The following is an 18,061-nucleotide window of genomic DNA, read 5'->3' on the forward strand; positions in this document are numbered from 1 at the left end:
CAGAACGCTGACTGTCCACAACGCCGCCTGTACCCTGAACTCCGATCCTTATATGATTATTTACCAAAAATGACCATGACACCATCCAATGATGCACTTATGACAGTCGATAGCGAGAATATGCAGCCGGTATGACTGGCTCACTCATATTGCCGGTCGTCCATTGCGGCCGGCACATCCAGCACCCACTCTTCGAGTTCCGCATCCCACGTATGACTATCACATGTCAGCATAAGGCGGCTCTCGGCTAGAGGGGATTTACTCACTTGTGAAATTGCGTGTTCGTCAACGCCTTCTTTGTATACTCTTCTGTTAGCACCCCATCGTACCTAAATGGCACCTTGGCTGGCACGCCCTCAAACGTCGATCTCCGCAGTGGATAGATATCGTGTGTCTGATATTTGTGCCCATTCTTGCACTCCCATTCTGTGGGCTTTTCGGCCGTCAGTCGGCTTAGCCCTGTGATATCGATGTATAGCCCCGTGCTGATGTCGATCCAGCGCGCATCAATTATATTCAGTCCCATGCCGCGATCACGCTGGCGCGCCCACGGGTTTATATCGAGGAGGTACCGGCGCTCGACGTTGGGGTCGGTAGTGGTATACTGGACAACAGTCTGATTGAAGTGGTCGGCGAGATGGAATAGTGTGGTGTCCATGACTTGAGTGTCGATGTCCCAGTCCCAGGGCATGATCTGAAAAGAAGAAGGGTTAAAACGGCCAAAACTAACCATGTCTGGTGCATCAGGACTAGCCCACCTTGCCATTCCACCACCACCCCAGCAATGTTCCATGCGCAATCCATGTTTCCAATCCATTATCCTCAAAGAAGTTCAGATATGCTCGGATCATATGCGTCAATGTGATAGATCGCTCCGCGTCCGGAACCGGCTCCCCCTGGAAAAATCGCGAGTCATAGTGGCCCAAGGTATCGTCACGACCTGGCTCATGGAAATACTTGAATTCGTCTGACTTGTTCAGCCCGTACTTCTGCCACAGCGGGTCTGGGTCATTGCGGTTGACGAAACTGCCGTGGTTACTGTGCTCTGCGGGGCTGGGGCGTGCTGTGGCCACTGCTGACCAGATCGCGCAGGTGAGGACGGCCAGCAGGCCCCGAGGGTTCATGTCCGGCGGCAGATGTCAACGTTGTGTGTTTGAAAAGGGTTTTTATTTTGAACAGTTCGGGAGGTCAATCATGCCCCTGCTTGCATTCTGGACCGGGTAGGTGATGTTTGGGTGAGTATGATAAGTTGATCCGGTTGATGCGGGGGATCAGAACAGGGCTGCCAAGTCGTTGCTCGAATGCGTTATAGCCGCATACGTCGAACCATACAATTCGCGTGGTGCATCGGACGAGAGAAAAGAAGGCCACCGGTGCTAACAATGAGAGCAGCCAAGTAAGTGCCAGCCTGACTCGACACGCCAATCAGGCATGGACAAGACAGGGGGGGAGAAGATAGACTGAGGGGGGGAAAGATACAAGGAAAAGGAAAGGAAGATCAGGAGAGAAAAGCACGGGGAACGGTTCTTGATAGTCCGACTAGACAGGCTTCGAGAACCACACGAGCCCGCAAATCAAACCGGAAGATCCGACGAATCCGTACAGTTAACACAGGACGGGAAAAAGCTTTGCACCTCTGGGGGCGAGGGAAAATTGGTTAAGGCCGAGGAAGAATAGAATCAAATACGACTCCGTACTAACGGGGTGACTTCAACAGCCAGCCAAGCGGGGCGACATTTGGGAGGCCCACTGAGGACCCTCATTAGATAGATTATTACATTGGCACAAGTTGGGAATAGGCCTTGGACCCTTTCCGTGGATGACGCTCTGCAGGTCCAGATCGGCAAGGATAACAGCCATGACGACAGGGAGCTGGTTGGCTGCGCGAAGCACGCCGGCATGCCAATGCTCCATTCCCATGAGGACAAAGAGAGCTACTTGTTATACTTTTGTAGGAGAGTGTCAGGATGGATGGTCTTCTCTTCGGAATCACGAGAGTAATAGTTCCTAGGCAACCATCAAAGAATCCACCCAAAGGCGACGGCGCTCCATAATTGATTGATTGATTTTGGCCGAATTCAGGGAAGAAAGAGGAAAAGAGTCGGGCCTCGCGTGCCATCTTTCCCGACGTGTCTTTGGCTCTCTTTTTTTTTGTTTCCCACTCCCTCCCCACTTATCTTCCCTCCCAGGGATGTTTGTTACTACTGCTTACATACGGGAACGCCTTCCGTACCATCCGCTTACCGTATCACCAACCAGCTTCAGCAAAGCAGCCAACTGAATCATAGGGCTACACACCCACCCCCCTTGGTCTTCCCTGGTCGCAATGTCCATGACTCCATTGTGTCTAGTAGTCAGCACAGCACAGATGCAGGATGGCTTTGGCTAATTATCCGTGCCACGGTGACACCATCTTGGAAATCTCCCCATTGTATTTTAGTGTCCGTGTCCCTCCCTTCCCTGCAAGCAGGACAATTTGGAGGCGCCGGACGGCTGGTTCTCAGACGATGACCTGCAGTGTTGAAACTCCCCTAAAGCACAAGGGGGCAGTGTGTTGGCACGAATCATATATGGGATTCCGCTCCTGCTATGAGGCCAAGAATTAAAAGGATGCTGAGGCCAAGAGACGTATTAATAATGTCCAGCGAGATCGATACATCATGCACCTCGTAGGGCAGACAAATGCCCTACAGTACGCCCTGCATTATCGACCAACAACTACTGGATACACACCATCGAGCGCTAACGATCCTTGCACCTGACTCGAGTCAAGCAAGTCCTTCTATATACATACGTACGAGCATAGTACCTACCTCCAACTTCCACCTGCTATCCGCCCCCAAATTAAATCCCCCATAAAAGATGAAAAGAGTACTAGACTCCGCTACCGAGTATATTGTCAGAATCTTATCGCGCATCTGAAACAGTCCGGTTGCTTCCAGGGAGATACAGAAGTAGTAGGTGGTCGTAGTAGTACATACATACCACCATCGTACGACATCCATACACCCACCCCTAACTCCCAATACCGTAACGAACTGCCCCTTATTCGGAAGAACCAAGGTTGCTTTCCAACCATCAGGTTAGGTTAACCCCCCTGGACTTTCCTGACTAGTCGTCGTCCCCACAGAAATGCTACTTTAGTCTTGATGGCTGAACCCAAGCAGAACCAATTCGCTCACTTCTCTCCGACGCATCTGCGCGGAAGGGAACAGGACCCTGCCAATCTCGGAGCTATCAAATGCCTCCGTGCAGGTATTGATTGTTGCCTATCAAAGTACAGGGGCAGGAGGAGAGCCGAGTTTTCAACTACGGAGTACTTTTTAATATACCGACCTATCAGGTGGCTAGCTAAATTTTGGTGCTGAGACCTGTTTATAAGAAATATGCCAAGGAGTATCGAATAGTCGGACAGGTCTGTCTGCCAAGGGGTGGGAGTAATTGGTGGCATCCGGTGATTCCGCTCGTACTCGTTTTTGTATGGATTGTTTTGGGGGGATCAGACCTTCATGCCGGGTCACTTGACTAGTCTGTTTTCGGGTCTGCCAAGCCTACTGCCGGGTCACATGATGATGCTCAGGGTCTTGGATTTCTTGGTTCGGTATTTTCATAACATTTTCCGCTTACTAATACGTTATGTCCATTCATAACTGCATAGTCCAACTATGTGCTAACCGGGCATATACAACTTCCACAGTTCATGCTTCTCCCATCACCTGCTGTAACCTGGCCATCTGCCAGTATTCGCCCTCGAGTTGCATCAACTCCTTGTGGGTCCCACTTTCTACAATATGTCCATGCTTGAATACCAAGATTTCATCAGCATCGACAATTGTCTTCAGTCGATGGGCAACAGCGATGACCGTTCGCCCCTTCATCACACGTTGAAGTGTCCTCTGAACTAGTTCCTCTGAGGCGGAGTCTAGTGCTGAAGTTGCTTCATCAAGCAGACTGACAGGAGTTAGGATCCACTAATCACGGATTTTCTATGAAGGGGCCCCTTACAGAATCTTTGGCCGACATAGAAGCGCCTTCGCGATGGCCATGCGCTGGCGCTGGCCCCCGGACAGGGTCGATCCGTTGGCCATGACTGGAGTGCTTAAGCCTTGAGGGAGTGATAGCTGACAAATTATCAAGATAGTCAGGATATGTAACAAGGATATTTGAGGGGTTGAAGGCCCGTACCACATAATCGGCTAACCCAACGTCCTCCAAAGCGGCCAAGATCTCATCGTCTAATACAACCAGCTCACCACTCTGCAGGCAATCGCTCAGAGTTTCTCCGATTAAGGATTTTGGTCGACCAGCGCTAGATACCCTCGGTAACTGTCGAGGTTATATTGTTCAATGGGCATATCATCTAGTGCTATTGCGCCAGTTTCACCGGTGTAGAAGCGCTCCAGCAGATTTATGACCGAACTCTTTCCGCTGCCTGTAGCACCCACGAGAGCAATGAAGGCACCCGCTGGAGCGTTCAGACTCACATCTTTCAATGCTAATTGAGATGAATGGCTTGGATATCTGAAGTTGACGCGTCGTAGCGAAACGTTAGCGGTAATACTTGGCACGTCAGCGTCGCCATTATTGAGCTTTCTGTGGGTGGCTGCTGATATTCCGGCGCGCATCAGCTCCTCCAGTCTAGCAGCAGCAGCTTGAGAACCTGCAATGTCAGGAGCATGTGCGAAAAAGCACGGACGCAGACTGAGATCCCCACATCGTGGCTGCGAAGCAGATGAAGAACTGCTGGACATTGTATTCGCCAGTTGCGATTAGGTGTGTGCCGCCGTACCAGAAAACGAAAGCGATGCTCAACGCCCGGAGGGAGGTAGTGCACGCATATGTCGCAGCAAACATCAGCCAGTATTTGCGTTGGCTGTCTCGATGGCTTGCACTTTCGAACGATGCACTGATGGCCTTCTGCAGACCAAGAACCGTCACAGTCTTGATGGCAGAAAGGGCTTCATGTGCAATAGCCACAGCACTAGTGTCACGCTTGATGTATTCCTGTACTCGCGCCACAGTGTGGTATTGCATAAAGCCGGAAACAACTACTAATGGGACCGTTGCTGTCGCAGCAAGACCAAGCTTCCACCCAAAGATACACCCGATGGTAATTCCTGTCGCGAGCATCACAATGCTTTCAGCCACAAGCCCCAGTGATGTTCCCGAAACACCAGTGATTTGCCGAGGCCCAGATGCAAGGAAGCTGACCAATGCACCAATCGAATTGTCCTTGTCTTGGAAGAAGGGGAGATCGTTCACAAGCAGATGTTTGAACAACTGCGAGCGGGCTCGGAGAACCAACTGTGATGCGGACACGGCAAAGCAATATCCCCGTACCGAATAAACGACAAATGCGATAATACCGAGGGTAAGGTACATGGTGGCCCAGAATTCAACATTATGTCCACCGGTACTGAGGCTAGGATTAATCATTGACATGATCCCGTTACCAAAGAAGATTGCTTGAACAGGATATGTTATTCCAGCCAGAACGCTGAAGCTCACGCCAGCGGCTATGTAAGGAAACTCTGGTCTATTGAGACTCCAAACACGCCCGACACTGCTACTGGACGACCGTACTGCTAATAGGCCGTCCTCTGGTATGTCCACCGTATCAAATTTGACCAGGATATCTTTGGAATGTTCTTCATGAGTGCTCAACGAGTGCGGCCGTTGTCTGATAAGCCTGTCTCCCTCTGATCGATGGAATGCTTCAAGTGCCTGATGCCTCACTAATTCTCGATACATCGCAGATGTACTCAACAACTCCGCATGGGAGCCTTGGCCTAGGATCTGATTGTCCTTCATGACGATGATATTGTCAGCATTCTGGACTGTCGACAGCCGGTGGGCTATTATCAAGGTAGTTCGTCCTTTGACGACTTTGTCCAGCGCCTCCTGAACTGCTTTTTCACACTGACTGTCAAGTGCAGCCGTGGCCTCATCCAGCAGTAATATAGCTGGTTGAGAGATGATTGCACGGGCAATGGCAAGACGCTGCTTCTGACCCCCTGAGAGATTTGATCCTTGTGCCTCAATCATGGTGTTGTACTCCTTGGGCATACTCGCAACGAAATCGTGAATTTGGGCAACTTTGGCAGCCTCGATTACGAGCTTTCGTATCTCGTATGCGTCCTTTTTCTACCTCACAAAATCAGTATCAGAACTGGAAGGCAAAAGATAGTGGTCGTGAAGCACCTCAGCGGCAGCTTTGGGAAGCCCATATGCGATATTATCGTGTATTGATGCACGGAACAAGGTGACGTCCTGACCGACATACCCAATCTGCGACCTTAGCCGCGCGACGTTCATGGCATCAATCGGCTCGCCATCCAGCATGATCCGACCACTGTGTGGATGGTACAGTCGTTCTAAAAGGGCAAACACGGTTGATTTCCCAGACCCAGATGGTCCAACAAACGCTACAGTGTGTCCAGCAGGTACAACAAAATCGACACCTTTCAAAACCTTCCCTTCAGGCCGCGAAGGATACGTAAAGTGTATATCTTCGAAGCTAATATCTCCTCTGACCCGACTATGCGTCACCCCGGTACTTGCAGAAGGATCTATCGGTGATTCCCGCTCAATGACCGAAAAGACACGGCTGACAGCCGCGTTGGCCTGGGTGATATTGACAATGGATGGCAATGCTTGGCTTAGCATTCCACCCGCAACGGCCATTGCATACAGAATTGTCAAGACTTCCGAAATAGTGCAATGCCCTTGGCGGAGGAGATGGTCAGCCTGCCAGAACTTGGCAATCATTAGCGTGGCTGGAGCAAGAAACTGGAAGGGGACTAACTATATACATACGCCCAACCCGTTCGCCCAGTGCATAACCATGAAAGACCCTGCAACAAGCATACCGAAGATAAAGCGCTCCCGAAAGTCCAATTCTGCTGGATGTCGCAACGCTTCGTAATACCTTTTGCCATACCTTTCCTGGCTTCGAGAAGCAATGACGCTTCTCATGGCGCTGAGCACTTCCTGGGCCAAATTGTCTGCTCTGACGTACTGAGCTAGACTCCTTCGCTGTGTTAAACTTAAAAATCCCCCCATCACGCCGATGAGTGTAAGCAGGGCAATCGGTTGAGAGATCATGATGCCTGCAAAGCGCCCATTCTGGATGAACGCGCAGATAATTGCAACAACAAAGCCAGACAACCCAGAAAGAAGCTCACCAACTTTTTGCGAGATACCAGCTTGGATAAGCTTCATATCCTGATCCATATGAGACGTCAACTCGCCAATACCGACCACATCGAAATAAGCCATATTCTGCCGCAAGGCTGAAGCGAGGTATTTCTGCTGAAGCTGGCGCGAGATTTGCTCTCCGATGGTGTTGAAGCCAAATGTGCTGATGGCAGTCGTGATCAGAGACCCGATTGCTGCGCTGCTGCGTCAGATGGTGACAGATAACGGATTAATCCAGATCTGCCTACCAATATACACCAAGTAGAGCGCGAGACTCTGAACACGGTCTCGAATTTCGTCCGGTGCATTGTTATCTCCGGTGATGAACTCGCGTGCAAAGTTTCCATACACGACTATCACTAGAGGCATTGCTGCGCCCGCGACTATTGCGCAGCATCCTGATAGAAACAGCAGACATAGCTGCGATGTGTTGGCGGTTCGGTAAATGGTAAAGATATTGGCAGTGCTGCGCACTATATGAATTTGGGACTGGAGGGCCTCTGCCTTATGCGTTGTGTCGGCAGTCGGCTGGATAACCTTGAGTGGGATTCCCTGGCTGGACATGCTCATGAGTAGCTTAATCCCAAAGTGCTGAACTAAGGCTAAATGCTCCGGGCGACCGGCTTATTTATAAGGACTAAGATGTTATCGACTAAAATGGATTGGACTAAGATGCGATTGCTACGTGGGTCACGGCATTGACATGGTTCTTTCCAAATCCAGAACCCCTGGTCTCAAGTTTAACGTATAGCTAATCCGCTTAACATACATCATTTCTGCTCATCCAGCTCCAGCAATGCTACCAACTGTCTATGGATTGCTGCCCACGCCCCAGGTCGGGTTTTGAACAGAAGCCAATAATCCCCCGCAGCATCCTTCCCGATAATCCTGACTACGTTCCGGGTCGGATAACCCTGACAAGTCTCAATGTCGTTGATATACGACGGTCTACCTAGAGCATGTGGTCGTTCGCTCAGAGGTACTCCTGGAGCCACCACGGCGGCCGAGAAGTCCAGTTCAAAATATCTGGCCTTGTGTTGATTGGTGCATGCCATGAACAGCAAATTGGCATCTCCGACAACTGGTGGTGTCCGAGTGAACGATGCCCTCTGCATGGAGGTCAAGGCTTGAACCTGTTCCTTTGTCCGGTGCTCCATGAGGGCTTTACGGTTCTTGGACGCCACATACGCGAGGCTAGCATCCTGGATAACCTGGCTTGCAACCAGCAGTGTGTAGGAGTAGAAAAAGGCGTTTCCAATGAACCCCGCTCCGCCAGTCGGAAACCATTCTTCCAAAAGTGCCCATACGTTGAAGACGTTCATGACCATGATGGTTCGATTTGGCGCAGGATTCAGAGCTGTGATGATGGTCCTCACCCACCACGCCATTACAACATCGCCTTCACTCAGGAAGGGTGCCTTTGCCTCATTATCCGGACTCATTGCAGCAAGCTCCTTTCGAGCAGATTCCTTCAGCCGTTCCACGCATCGTCTTGGCAGGCGAATAGGATGTTCCTCCTCTTTCTGGTACCACAGTAGCTCCCACAGATACCGCAGCCCAAATATCACTAGGCTAAGTCCGCTAAGAGCGCGGCCAAAATTACTATACGGCTTCACCGGGGCTTCTGTACCCAGTGTGCGCAGAGGATCATGTTCAAAAGGGATGAAAGGTGGTACTTCGTCTTCTCGACCCCGCAGAACAGCTATCCACGCCTTGAAGAAGGTTGTCCGCGCAATAGCATCAAAAAGCGTATGAACATAGCTGACCGTCACGAGAGTTGCGTCTTGAAAGACAGAAACATGGATATGAAGTTGTGGCCGATCAGTGTAAATCCAATCAGCCAATTTACGAGGACTATCCGGATGGCGGACAATAGGAGCGAAGACAGCGGGCGAAGGCGAAAGAACCGATTGATCTTGGCCTGCTTTTGGTAGCTGCTTACCGAGTGCGTGCTCGGAGATGCGCAACCCATACTCATTGGTGGTGAAGTTGTATGCAGGCCGCGCCTTGGTATACTCAGCAGGAATGTGGTATTCGAGGCGATTTTGATCCTGGTTTGGAGAGAGCGTTAGCCTTGTTGATACCAGCAGGAATTGATATGAGAATGGAGGAATCTTCATATTCATACGTTCAGGCGCAGACGAGCTCCCAACTGGCCCCAGTTTCCAATCTCTGTCAAACGTGCCAGAGCAGCATCGAGTTTGGAGGCGTCCAGTACGTCGTCAAAGCGAAAGGTGAAATCATGGCAGAGACGACGGAGGTAGTCTAGGTCATCCCAATACCGTAGGGGGACAACCTTGTCAGTGGGCACAGTTGCTGGCCGGGCACGGTTGAAGATCGGGAAAAAATCCATCATTTTGTTGGGCTATCGTGCAAGGCGTGGGCCAAACAAGAAAGGAGGAGCGGAATGCAGAGAAAGTCAGGCATGCCACGGCTCTCTGGTTTTCTGCACAAGCTGTCATCTTCATCTCCATCTGCATCATAAAGTCACACGAATGCCAACCGGGAAGAGGGGGGGGTTCAAGCAGGGAAGGAGCTGCTCAGAGTCCCGATCCAATCCAATATATCCGACAAACAAACAGTATGCACGCTACGTGTCTCGTGCTTGTTCACTCGAGTTCCTTGTTGTCATCAATTCATGTGCTAGTTAGTTAATAATTATCCCGGGACTACTCTCTGGCCGCTTTGACCAAGTAAGGATCCACATACGGAGTATCTACTAGTGATATCTAGCTGCATTATGCAGTTGTGCTCGGCTAATTGAATAAATTAAAATGGTGGCGATGGCCAGGAATTGTCTCGCTTTCATGAGTGTCTCATGCATGATCTGATAGCTTTTGTCACAATTCGTTGAGCATCAGCTCTCTCCGATTTTTGGTGGTTATACAGCATGGTAATGCTGCCGCGTTTCTTCATGATTACGCATAATGAGACGTTGATAAGTTTGTTCTTGAAGAATGATACGGTTGTAAAGTTAATCTTGGGTTGGCACACGTGTCAGCAGTACTGAAAAAAGAAAGTTCCTACAATTTTAAGGTTGTGTTGCTACTATGCTGCAAGGACGTACCAGGAACTAGTCGAAGCTAAAAAGTACTACAGGTGAAAACACTCAGATAGCCCTGGTAAATACTAAAAATATGATATATATACTAGTTGCGGTGACTGCCTCACCATCTCTGTCTACATAGTTATCCAAGTTATTGTTCAAAGGCGCAGACGCATGTGATCGATCGGTTGGCTGCGAAACACCTCCTTGCGGCATCTTCAAGCCCGGGCTTGACTCGCCTGCAAATAGCGCCCAAGAGCCATCATGGGGAAGTAATGCCGATAATAGTCGTAGCCCAAATAAAAATGATTGGGAAATCCTGTTCCCGTGTAGACCGCTTCGGGCCAGGAAGCTCCATTGCCCTTTTCCGGCTGCTGTGAGCATATCAGCCACCGAATCCCCCGCTCAATCGCAGGGTCAGTGAGGGGAAGGTGGGCCAATAGTCCCATTAGCGCCCATGCAGTCTGTGATGGAGTTGATTGCTGCTGCAGCTGAGTGCCCGGTGTTCGGTACGATAGTAGCGGTTCGCCCCAACCGCCGTCGTCATTCTGCTTGGATTTTAGCCACTGTAGCGCTGGCGCCACCAGCCCACTGACTCGCTTGTCGTCTTCCATGTAATATGCCAATCCGCACAGCGCATGAGACGTCCCATAGATGTAATTACATCCCCATCGTCCGAACCAGGCTCCGTTGGACTCTTGTGTGGATGCAAGGTAAGTGATCCCCCGAATGCATGCATGCCGTAGCATTGGAGAAAGGACGGGTCTTTTCAGTTCACGCTTCATCATTAAACCGAAGGCTTCCAGAATCCGCCCAGTAATATCGGCACAGGAGGTGTCACATAAGCTGTCCATATCACTGAAGGGAATTTTGTTGAGGAACAGCTTATCATTTTCCACGTCAAAGGCGGCCCAGCCTCCATCGGGGTTCTGCATGCCTAGGATCCATGTTGCTGCTGCAATCACCGAGTCCGAAGCGACAGACTGGGGATCCTGCTTAAGCTGAGCCAAAATGATGGCCGCGGTGTCGTCCACATCGGGATAGTGGCTATTCTCGTACTCAAAGCTAAACCCTCCAGGGGCTAGCTTAGGGCGGTAGATGCGCCAGTCCCCGCAGGGCTTCAGCAATTGGCGATTCCGGATCCAAGTGATGGCCTGCTGGAGGATCTGCTTATCGGGCGACATGGCATCGCAAAGCCCGATCGACATCAAAGCTGTGTCCCACACGGGAGACACACATGCTTGGATTCGTTTGCCCTTCTCGTCTTCCCAAGCAAAGTTTTCCAATGCTTGGATTCCAAGGCGGACCGGAGGGTCATCCAGCTCGTAGCCCTCCAGCACGAACGCATAAATACTGGCATGCATTGGAGGAAAGATCCCAGCCCAGTCACCAGTAGGTTCCTGGCGCTCGAGGATCCACTGTATGCATTTTCGTCGAGCGTATGATCGGAGCAAAGGGACGGAACGCAGACCGTTCAGATAGTAGAGCAAGTTGTCCACGACACTAAATGCAAGTCCAGTAATGTCTCCCTGAGACAGCAGATCCCGGAGTGACGAGCCATACGGCACATTTTTGTCCGTCGGATCGAGCCATAACTCATCTAGGTAGTCCTCCGGTAGCGCGTACACGGGCTGATGGTGGCAGATAATCAGCAGCGGGGCAATCGTTCCTCGGGCCCAGGACGCTAAAGTGTACATGTTGATTGGACAACTGGAAGGCAAAAGAATTAGCTCCACGGGTAGCTGGGGCACTGCATCCCATGGAAATAAGCCGAAGGTTGCCAGGAATATGCGAGTGAAAACGCGAACTTTTTCAGCACCGCCTGCTTTGAGAACAAATGCACGAGCTTGTTGCATGGCCGGCATGTCTGGACTCGTCCCCAGCAACTTGAGTGCTAAGTAGGCTTCAGTCGTGGTCGATACGTCACCTGGATACTCAGGTGCTAGGCCCCATGAACCATCGCAGTTCTGCTGTGATAGTATATAGCGGCAGTAAGCCGCATTGTCGGTCCTCAAATCCAGGCCCAAAGCGTGTCGAAGGAAGATATACTCGGCCGTGATAGTAACATTGGACCTTAACTCCCCGCACCAATGCCCATCAGAGCGTATCGAACTGAGAGCATATTCAGTTGCAAGCTTCAGAGTATGCTCTATATCTGAAGTAATTTGCTCTTCCCCGGGAGTTATGCCTTCTTTGTGGCCTTCTCCCAAAGTCATCATCACAAAGCTGGGGTGGGTTTCGAGAGTGAAAGTAGCAAAGTAGCAATTATAAAGTTGTAGTAGAGGTAACAGCAAATAACTGCCTGTCGGACAACTTGAAGAGACGATCTATATCGGTTTTCCAGCTCTGTAGTAAGGAGAAACTATGCATATTTATAGCAGTCGAGCATGTTTAGCGTATTCTAGTAGCATGGATATTGGTGGGTCGCATGTGAGGGCGCGGGGTCTCTCTTTCCTTCCTTGATTCCCCTGTGAATCACTCTCGTCAAGGATTCCAGGTCTGCTTACCTGCAATCTCTTTTCACTCGATAGACCAGTCATCTGAGCATGACTTACTGTTACCCAGCGTAACCGTTCCCCGTCAGCATATGGCCTCTGCTTTGTCCTTGCTTTGTCACCATGCAGGATGTCCAAAGGTCCAATTCAAACATGACAGCACTGCTGCTATCCGGACCCTCCAAGTCAAACGGCCTTCTCCTAGCTTTGGCTGTAATTGCCGTTGGTGTCGCGATCACCCTCTTGGCAAATAATTTCAACCAGCGCCGAAGATCGCGACACCTTGAGCAACTTCATGGCTGTGAGAAGCCGCCCAACGAAAGCGACCGCTTCCGATATGACATTTTTGGCATCGCTAAATCAATCGAGTTGGCATATCATTTTCGCCGTCGAACGTCTCTCTCGTACACAAATGCACTCTTCGAGAGATATGGGGAGACGTATGCCTCCAATATCTTAGGGTTTCGGCTGCTATTTACCTGCAACGCGGACAATATCAAACATCTGCTTTCAGCGGCATTTATTGACTTCGATAGTTCTCCGTTGCGAAGGCCATTGTTTGAGCCAATCACACCACATGGCATATTCACCCTTGACGGTGCGGCCTGGAAAACAAGCCGGGAACAGTTGCGAAGTCGGCTCTCCAACCTTCGCAAGGCCATCGATCTTAGCCTGTGTGAGCAGCACTTCCAAGCTTTTCTTCGGCACATCCCTCTAAATGGGCGGCCCTTCGATATCCAGTCCTGCGCGTTTGGTCTGTCTCTAGATATGCAGACCTTGTTTTCCCTGGGAGAGTCTGTTGATGCTCTCAGCTTCACCCAATCCCAAGAAAAGAAGCAATTTTTCGAGGATCTGCTTCTTGTTAAGAATAGAATCGTGCAAGATGGCTTCCGTGGCCCGCTTCGTCATTTAGTACCCAAACGAAGCTTCCTGCAGGCTTGCAAGAGCTCACGAGCATATGTGATGACTCGGGTTGTTAGGGATCTGGAAAGACAAGGCAGTGTGGACAAAGAGGCGGATGAACTGCCTACGCTCAAATCATGCTTCGATATAGATCGGGTATCACAGCTTACCGATCAAGCTTTGAGTATCTTACTCGCAAACGATAGCATGAGCACGACACTCTCAGGCCTTTTCTACTGTCTTGCCCAGAACGAGCGCGTTGTGCATAAGCTGCGAGCAAGCATCATTGACGCCATTGGATTGACACCTCCAACGTGGGGACAACTCGGGACGCTGCATTATGTCCGCTGGGTCCTTCAAGAAGGTTCGACACCTCTTTTGGCCATCTCAGTTGGGTCATGCACTAATATCATTGTACAGCGATGAGACTATTCCCCCCAGTTGTTTTGAATGCGAGAGTGGCAAACAAGGAATCAACCCTGCCAACTGGAGGTGGAGCTCATGGTGATAAGCCGGTTCTTGTTATGAAAGGAGACCTTGTGGTTTTTTCTACCTGGGCTAGGCATCGTTTAGGGAAGGATTTTGGGGAGGATCCTGAGGAATTCCGTCCAGAGCGGTGGGAACAGCTAAGCGGAGACATGGCTGGCTATTTACCGTTCAATAAGGGTCCTAGAATCTGCCCTGGCCGTAAGCTTTCGTTCATTCATGGTGATGCGCAAGATGCACTGGCTAACAAAGGAGCAGAACATTATGCTATGACTGTGCTCACATATATTGTGGCTCGCATATTCCAAACCTTCTCAACCGTGTCAGATTATAATACTAGGCCATGGACGGAACGCATTAGCATGACTTTCGAGAATGAGAATGGGGTGCTAGTTGGGCTTAGCTAGGCCTCCCCATAGATGTATAGTCTTGGATAATGATCGTCTGGCTGATAAGCGAAGAGATACTGGATGAGTGCTGGCTCTTGCATTGGTGAGTTTGGTCAAAAGACAAGAAAACTGGTGAGATGCGATGGTTTAGTGTATGCAAACGAGGAAAGGACTCCAGAGCTCATCAGGTGAGTATAATTGTATAGGCTAAAAGCGACTACTATATAAATGATACCAAATTCTGGGGGAAAAAAAAGCATACACAATTACTCTGAGAATAATAGCACGGCGACTGCGTAACCCCAGCTAGGCAGTCAAGACGGTTGCGCAGCTATTATACGACTTTAGGCGTCTTTCTTCACCCCAGCTTCGATTGTTCCAAACACAGGAAACATTTTCCTCATCATCAAATCCTACCAAAGCAATTAGTACATCATCTTCATCGATGCCACGTAGGTACTCTGCAGCAAACAAGAGAAGGATACCTACCACACCCCATTGCGGCAATAACCACAGTGCCCATTTCGCAGGAACAGCGCCTCCACCAACCCACAGCTTTCCTGATTCCTTCCTCTCGACCGCCTGAAACACTTTAGAGGCATATAAGTACCTATCGATGCCGCTATCCTGCAAGCTCCCATCTCCCATTTTCTGAACAGCATCCTTTGCTCCAATGTAATATGAGTTCTCCGGAACCTGGCGAGGAACGTAGTTGTCAAAGAACTTGGTCTTCACACCACCAGTAATGAGAGTGATGGTCCGAACACCCAGCGGAGCCAGCTCCATACGCCAAGTCTCGCTGGCGTTCATAAAGGCCGCTTTTGAGGAATTGTACATGCCTTAAGTGAGATATACTAGTTAGAGAATGCCAGGCTCTGTGACTGTATTTGGAGAGGGACTGGACTCACTCATGAATACAAATGGTAGAGCTCCATTCACTGATGTATTGTTTACAAGACAACCTTTGGACCTGATCAGTAGAGGAGCAAAGGCCTGCGTCACAGCTAAGGGCGCCCAGAAATTCAAGTCGAATAACTTTTTGCCGTCTTCGATTGAAGTATCCAAAGCGGGGAGAATAATGCTGCCTCCACTATTGTTTACTAAAACGTCAAGCTTGCCGCCAGTGGCTTTCGTCACCTTTTCCACTGCATCAGAGATAGACGTCGAGTCCAGCACATCCAGGGTGAGGACGGTGGCATTGGGAGAGTTGATGAGAGACTTGGGGGCCTTTGATGGCGTGCGCACAGTGGCAAAGACATGATAACGGTGATCGTGGAAGGTCTCAGCCAGTGCAGCTCCGATGCCTCCATCGGAGCAGCCCGTGATGAGGACGGTCTTTCGATCTGTGGACATGGTGCGAATTGCAAAAGAGTAAGAATATATCAGGAATTTCTGGTAATTGGAGAGAGAAAGAAACTCACCATGGGAGACATCTTGAGAAGATATTTATCTTGCTTCCAGCTTCCCAAGAAGGAAAATAGTATTGTAGATATGGTGTCGCCGAGTGAATCCAGCAGGAAGTATACCAAGGCCGGTGACTATACCGGAATCGGCAAATGATATTAGAAGCAGCGACACGCCATCGGTTCCTGTCAGCATCACCAGCTGACAAACCAACCATGAAAGCCCCCTTCACCCTCTTCAAGTTCCTGTTCGGGTAAATGATATTAAGACCCTGAATGTCATTCTACTTTTATGATTTCACATCACAGCCAGCATCTCGACCGAGCTCCCCGTTTCACATCCTACTAAATCGCGCATACAACTGGAGCTATCTCCACCAAATCATGCACTTCATTATATCAACAGATAACAAAAAGCCCGACAGAAGTACCCGTCGACTTATCCGAAGCCATGTAATGCAAGGCATAAACAAAGGGCGGCCTCGATACGACCGACGGAAAAAACCCAGTCCGATACAGCAGGATCAGCTTCCATCGCCACAATTAACGAAAATGTATCAGGACTCCGACATCATCCAGTCGAATAAACTAGTCGTGGGGCCTGATCCGTCTTTCGCTCAATTCGCCGTTCAAGTGGACTCCCGCACCTTCGCTGATATACTACGATGTAAGTAGGTTCTCCCGTATCCTAACCCATCGTTCGTTTGCGTAGCTAACGCGAATACCATTTAGTCGCCAAATTATCAATGCAAATGTTCTTCCCATTGGGTTTCTTGATTGATTTCGACTGTAGGGATAAATCCTGGTTCCACGACTCTATACGCTCCGATGCAGCGTATCTGCATCTCACCGTGTCCGCATCAGAGGTGTTCATGGGCTCGGTTCACGGCCGACAGAATGCCGATGAACTACTTGCTAATCGCAGGACCATGCTCCATTTTGCAAAGGGCGTGCAGATCCTCCGCGAGAGACTGACGGGCGTCGATCTCCAGACAAAAATATCCGACTTCACTGTACGAACCGTACTAATGCTAGCCATGACAGCGCATCTGATGGGCGAATCGGAGGTCGCGCAGAAACACATGGAGGGCATTCGAACAATCATGGATCTTCGAGGAGGTCTGCGCTTATTTGAAAGCCAGAAGATTCTCATCGAGCTGTTCAGGTAAGCCACCTACTTCCCCATAACAGCCAACCTACTACAATAGTTGACCACCATTAGATGGGACCTAGGCCTCGCCCTCCAAAACAACACCACGCCCATGTTCTTCAGAGACAAATTCCTCGAGCCACTCACTCCATTCCCCACCATCTTCAACCCCACCTTGAACCAAATTAACAATCCCCTCCTCCCCCAACTTCATTTAGACCCAACCCTAAAGACAACCTTTCACGTCCTCCAAAACTTTTGCACCCTAATCAACACAAGCATCACCGAGACCCCCCAACGCCGCCTCTCCCCAGACATCATCCCTTCCACGCTCTCCTCCGTAATGTATCGTCTTCTCCAAATGCCTTTCCCCATGAACAGCAACAACGAAGCCTTCCGTCTAGGTCTCCTCACCTTCTGCCATCATACCTTCCTTCAGTGGCAGGATAAGACACTGCCTTTCGTATATTTCCCTGCCTCGTATCAATCATGTCTTTTGTCGTTGATGGAACAATGCCAACGTCGTCAAGATGAGGAGGAGGATTCCTCGGAACTTATCCTCTGGCTTTTGATGGTCGGGATCCTTGCATTGCCGCCGCTGCCGTCGTTTCTGGGGACGGATCTCTGGATGAGGGGGTATTTGCGGGAATGGTTGGAGAAGTTGGAGATCAGGACGTGGGGGGAGTTGCGAGGGATTATGAAGAGGTGGGTGTGGGTGGATTTGATGCATGATCTTGCTGGGGAGGGAGTGTTGGGTGATGTGCTAAAAGTATAATTGGTGCCGAAAGTAGTTCATTTGGTATTCTGTTGTTTATCGGCATCAAACACTAAGAGTAATACTCTCAGGTGTTTGAAATCGGGGAATAGCAGTAAAAATTTATTTGTCTTCATTGGAAAGGTGGCGAACGACTTGGACTGTCGTGTCATAACTGACTTAATATGTGGCGCTGTTACTCCGATTAAGGGTAATCTTTACCCTACTGGGCTCACTC

At 50.0% G+C, this 18,061-nt stretch overlaps 7 protein-coding genes across 7 annotated transcripts; 2 read left to right on the forward strand and 5 right to left on the reverse strand.

Moving 5' to 3' along the window:
- Positions 1 to 52: 52 nt before the first annotated feature.
- Positions 53 to 1,449, reverse strand: BDQ94DRAFT_46395 (putative mannosylphosphate transferase (Mnn4)). The gene is made up of 3 exons (XM_026775845.1): positions 759 to 1,449; positions 267 to 694; positions 53 to 216 (listed from the first exon to the last, which is right to left on the reverse strand). Exons 1-3 carry the CDS (start codon positions 1,122 to 1,124, stop codon positions 141 to 143), a joined length of 870 nt encoding a protein of 289 aa, XP_026631668.1. The 5' UTR covers positions 1,125 to 1,449; the 3' UTR covers positions 53 to 140.
- A 737-nt stretch (positions 1,450 to 2,186) lies between these two features.
- BDQ94DRAFT_134356 (uncharacterized protein) lies at positions 2,187 to 3,413 on the reverse strand. Its single transcript, XM_026764447.1, has one exon. The coding sequence runs from the start codon at positions 3,003 to 3,005 to the stop codon at positions 2,769 to 2,771; it is 237 nt and encodes a 78-aa protein (XP_026631669.1). The 5' UTR covers positions 3,006 to 3,413; the 3' UTR covers positions 2,187 to 2,768.
- A 285-nt stretch (positions 3,414 to 3,698) lies between these two features.
- On the reverse strand, positions 3,699 to 7,761 carry BDQ94DRAFT_179667 (ABC transporter ATP-binding protein; the record flags this gene model as incomplete). Its single annotated transcript, XM_026773441.1, has 9 exons — positions 3,699 to 3,951; positions 4,006 to 4,121; positions 4,186 to 4,257; positions 4,305 to 4,495; positions 4,562 to 4,638; positions 4,697 to 6,117; positions 6,202 to 6,756; positions 6,817 to 7,391; positions 7,446 to 7,761. The coding sequence occupies 9 exons, from the start codon at positions 7,759 to 7,761 to the stop codon at positions 3,699 to 3,701; spliced, it is 3,576 nt and encodes a 1,191-aa protein (XP_026631670.1).
- BDQ94DRAFT_179670 (squalene cyclase) lies at positions 7,396 to 12,474 on the reverse strand. Its single transcript, XM_026773442.1, has 3 exons — positions 10,579 to 12,474; positions 9,326 to 9,562; positions 7,396 to 9,248 (listed from the first exon to the last, which is right to left on the reverse strand). Exons 1-3 carry the CDS (start codon positions 12,460 to 12,462, stop codon positions 7,968 to 7,970), a joined length of 3,402 nt encoding a protein of 1,133 aa, XP_026631671.1. The 5' UTR covers positions 12,463 to 12,474; the 3' UTR covers positions 7,396 to 7,967.
- Positions 12,475 to 12,861: 387 nt separating this feature from the next.
- BDQ94DRAFT_165763 (cytochrome P450 monooxygenase afumB) lies at positions 12,862 to 14,534 on the forward strand (the record flags this gene model as incomplete). The annotated part of the gene is made up of 3 exons (XM_026770393.1): positions 12,862 to 14,005; positions 14,062 to 14,328; positions 14,386 to 14,534. The coding sequence occupies 3 exons, from the start codon at positions 12,862 to 12,864 to the stop codon at positions 14,532 to 14,534; spliced, it is 1,560 nt and encodes a 519-aa protein (XP_026631672.1).
- A 326-nt stretch (positions 14,535 to 14,860) lies between these two features.
- On the reverse strand, positions 14,861 to 15,869 carry BDQ94DRAFT_179672 (uncharacterized protein; the record flags this gene model as incomplete). The annotated part of the gene is made up of 3 exons (XM_026773443.1): positions 14,861 to 14,929; positions 15,006 to 15,355; positions 15,425 to 15,869. 3 exons carry the CDS (start codon positions 15,867 to 15,869, stop codon positions 14,861 to 14,863), a joined length of 864 nt encoding a protein of 287 aa, XP_026631673.1.
- Positions 15,870 to 16,471: 602 nt separating this feature from the next.
- On the forward strand, positions 16,472 to 17,844 carry BDQ94DRAFT_165765 (uncharacterized protein; the record flags this gene model as incomplete). The annotated part of the gene is made up of 3 exons (XM_026770394.1): positions 16,472 to 16,586; positions 16,652 to 17,084; positions 17,142 to 17,844. 3 exons carry the CDS (start codon positions 16,472 to 16,474, stop codon positions 17,842 to 17,844), a joined length of 1,251 nt encoding a protein of 416 aa, XP_026631674.1.
- Positions 17,845 to 18,061: the final 217 nt, after the last annotated feature.

Source organism: Aspergillus welwitschiae, assembly GCF_003344945.1.
Source record: "Aspergillus welwitschiae strain CBS 139.54b unplaced genomic scaffold BDQ94scaffold_2, whole genome shotgun sequence".
Taxonomy (NCBI): Eukaryota; Fungi; Ascomycota; class Eurotiomycetes; order Eurotiales; family Aspergillaceae; genus Aspergillus; species Aspergillus welwitschiae.

Coding starts and splice junctions, on each gene's coding strand:
- BDQ94DRAFT_46395 (XM_026775845.1), bottom strand. CDS start 1,124: ATGAACCCTCGGGGCCTGCTGGCCGTCCTCACCTGCGCGATCTGGTCA. Junction 695..758: donor GGTGGTGGTGGAATGGCAAG/GTGGGCTAGTCC, acceptor TCTTCTTTTCAG/ATCATGCCCTGGGACTGGGA. Junction 217..266: donor ACGAACACGCAATTTCACAA/GTGAGTAAATCC, acceptor GACATGTGATAG/TCATACGTGGGATGCGGAAC.
- BDQ94DRAFT_134356 (XM_026764447.1), bottom strand. CDS start 3,005: ATGGATGTCGTACGATGGTGGTATGTATGTACTACTACGACCACCTAC.
- BDQ94DRAFT_179670 (XM_026773442.1), bottom strand. CDS start 12,462: ATGATGACTTTGGGAGAAGGCCACAAAGAAGGCATAACTCCCGGGGAA. Junction 9,563..10,578: donor GAGCTTCCTGGCCCGAAGCG/GTCTACACGGGA, acceptor CTTGCACGATAG/CCCAACAAAATGATGGATTT. Junction 9,249..9,325: donor GAGCTCGTCTGCGCCTGAAC/GTATGAATATGA, acceptor TCTCCAAACCAG/GATCAAAATCGCCTCGAATA.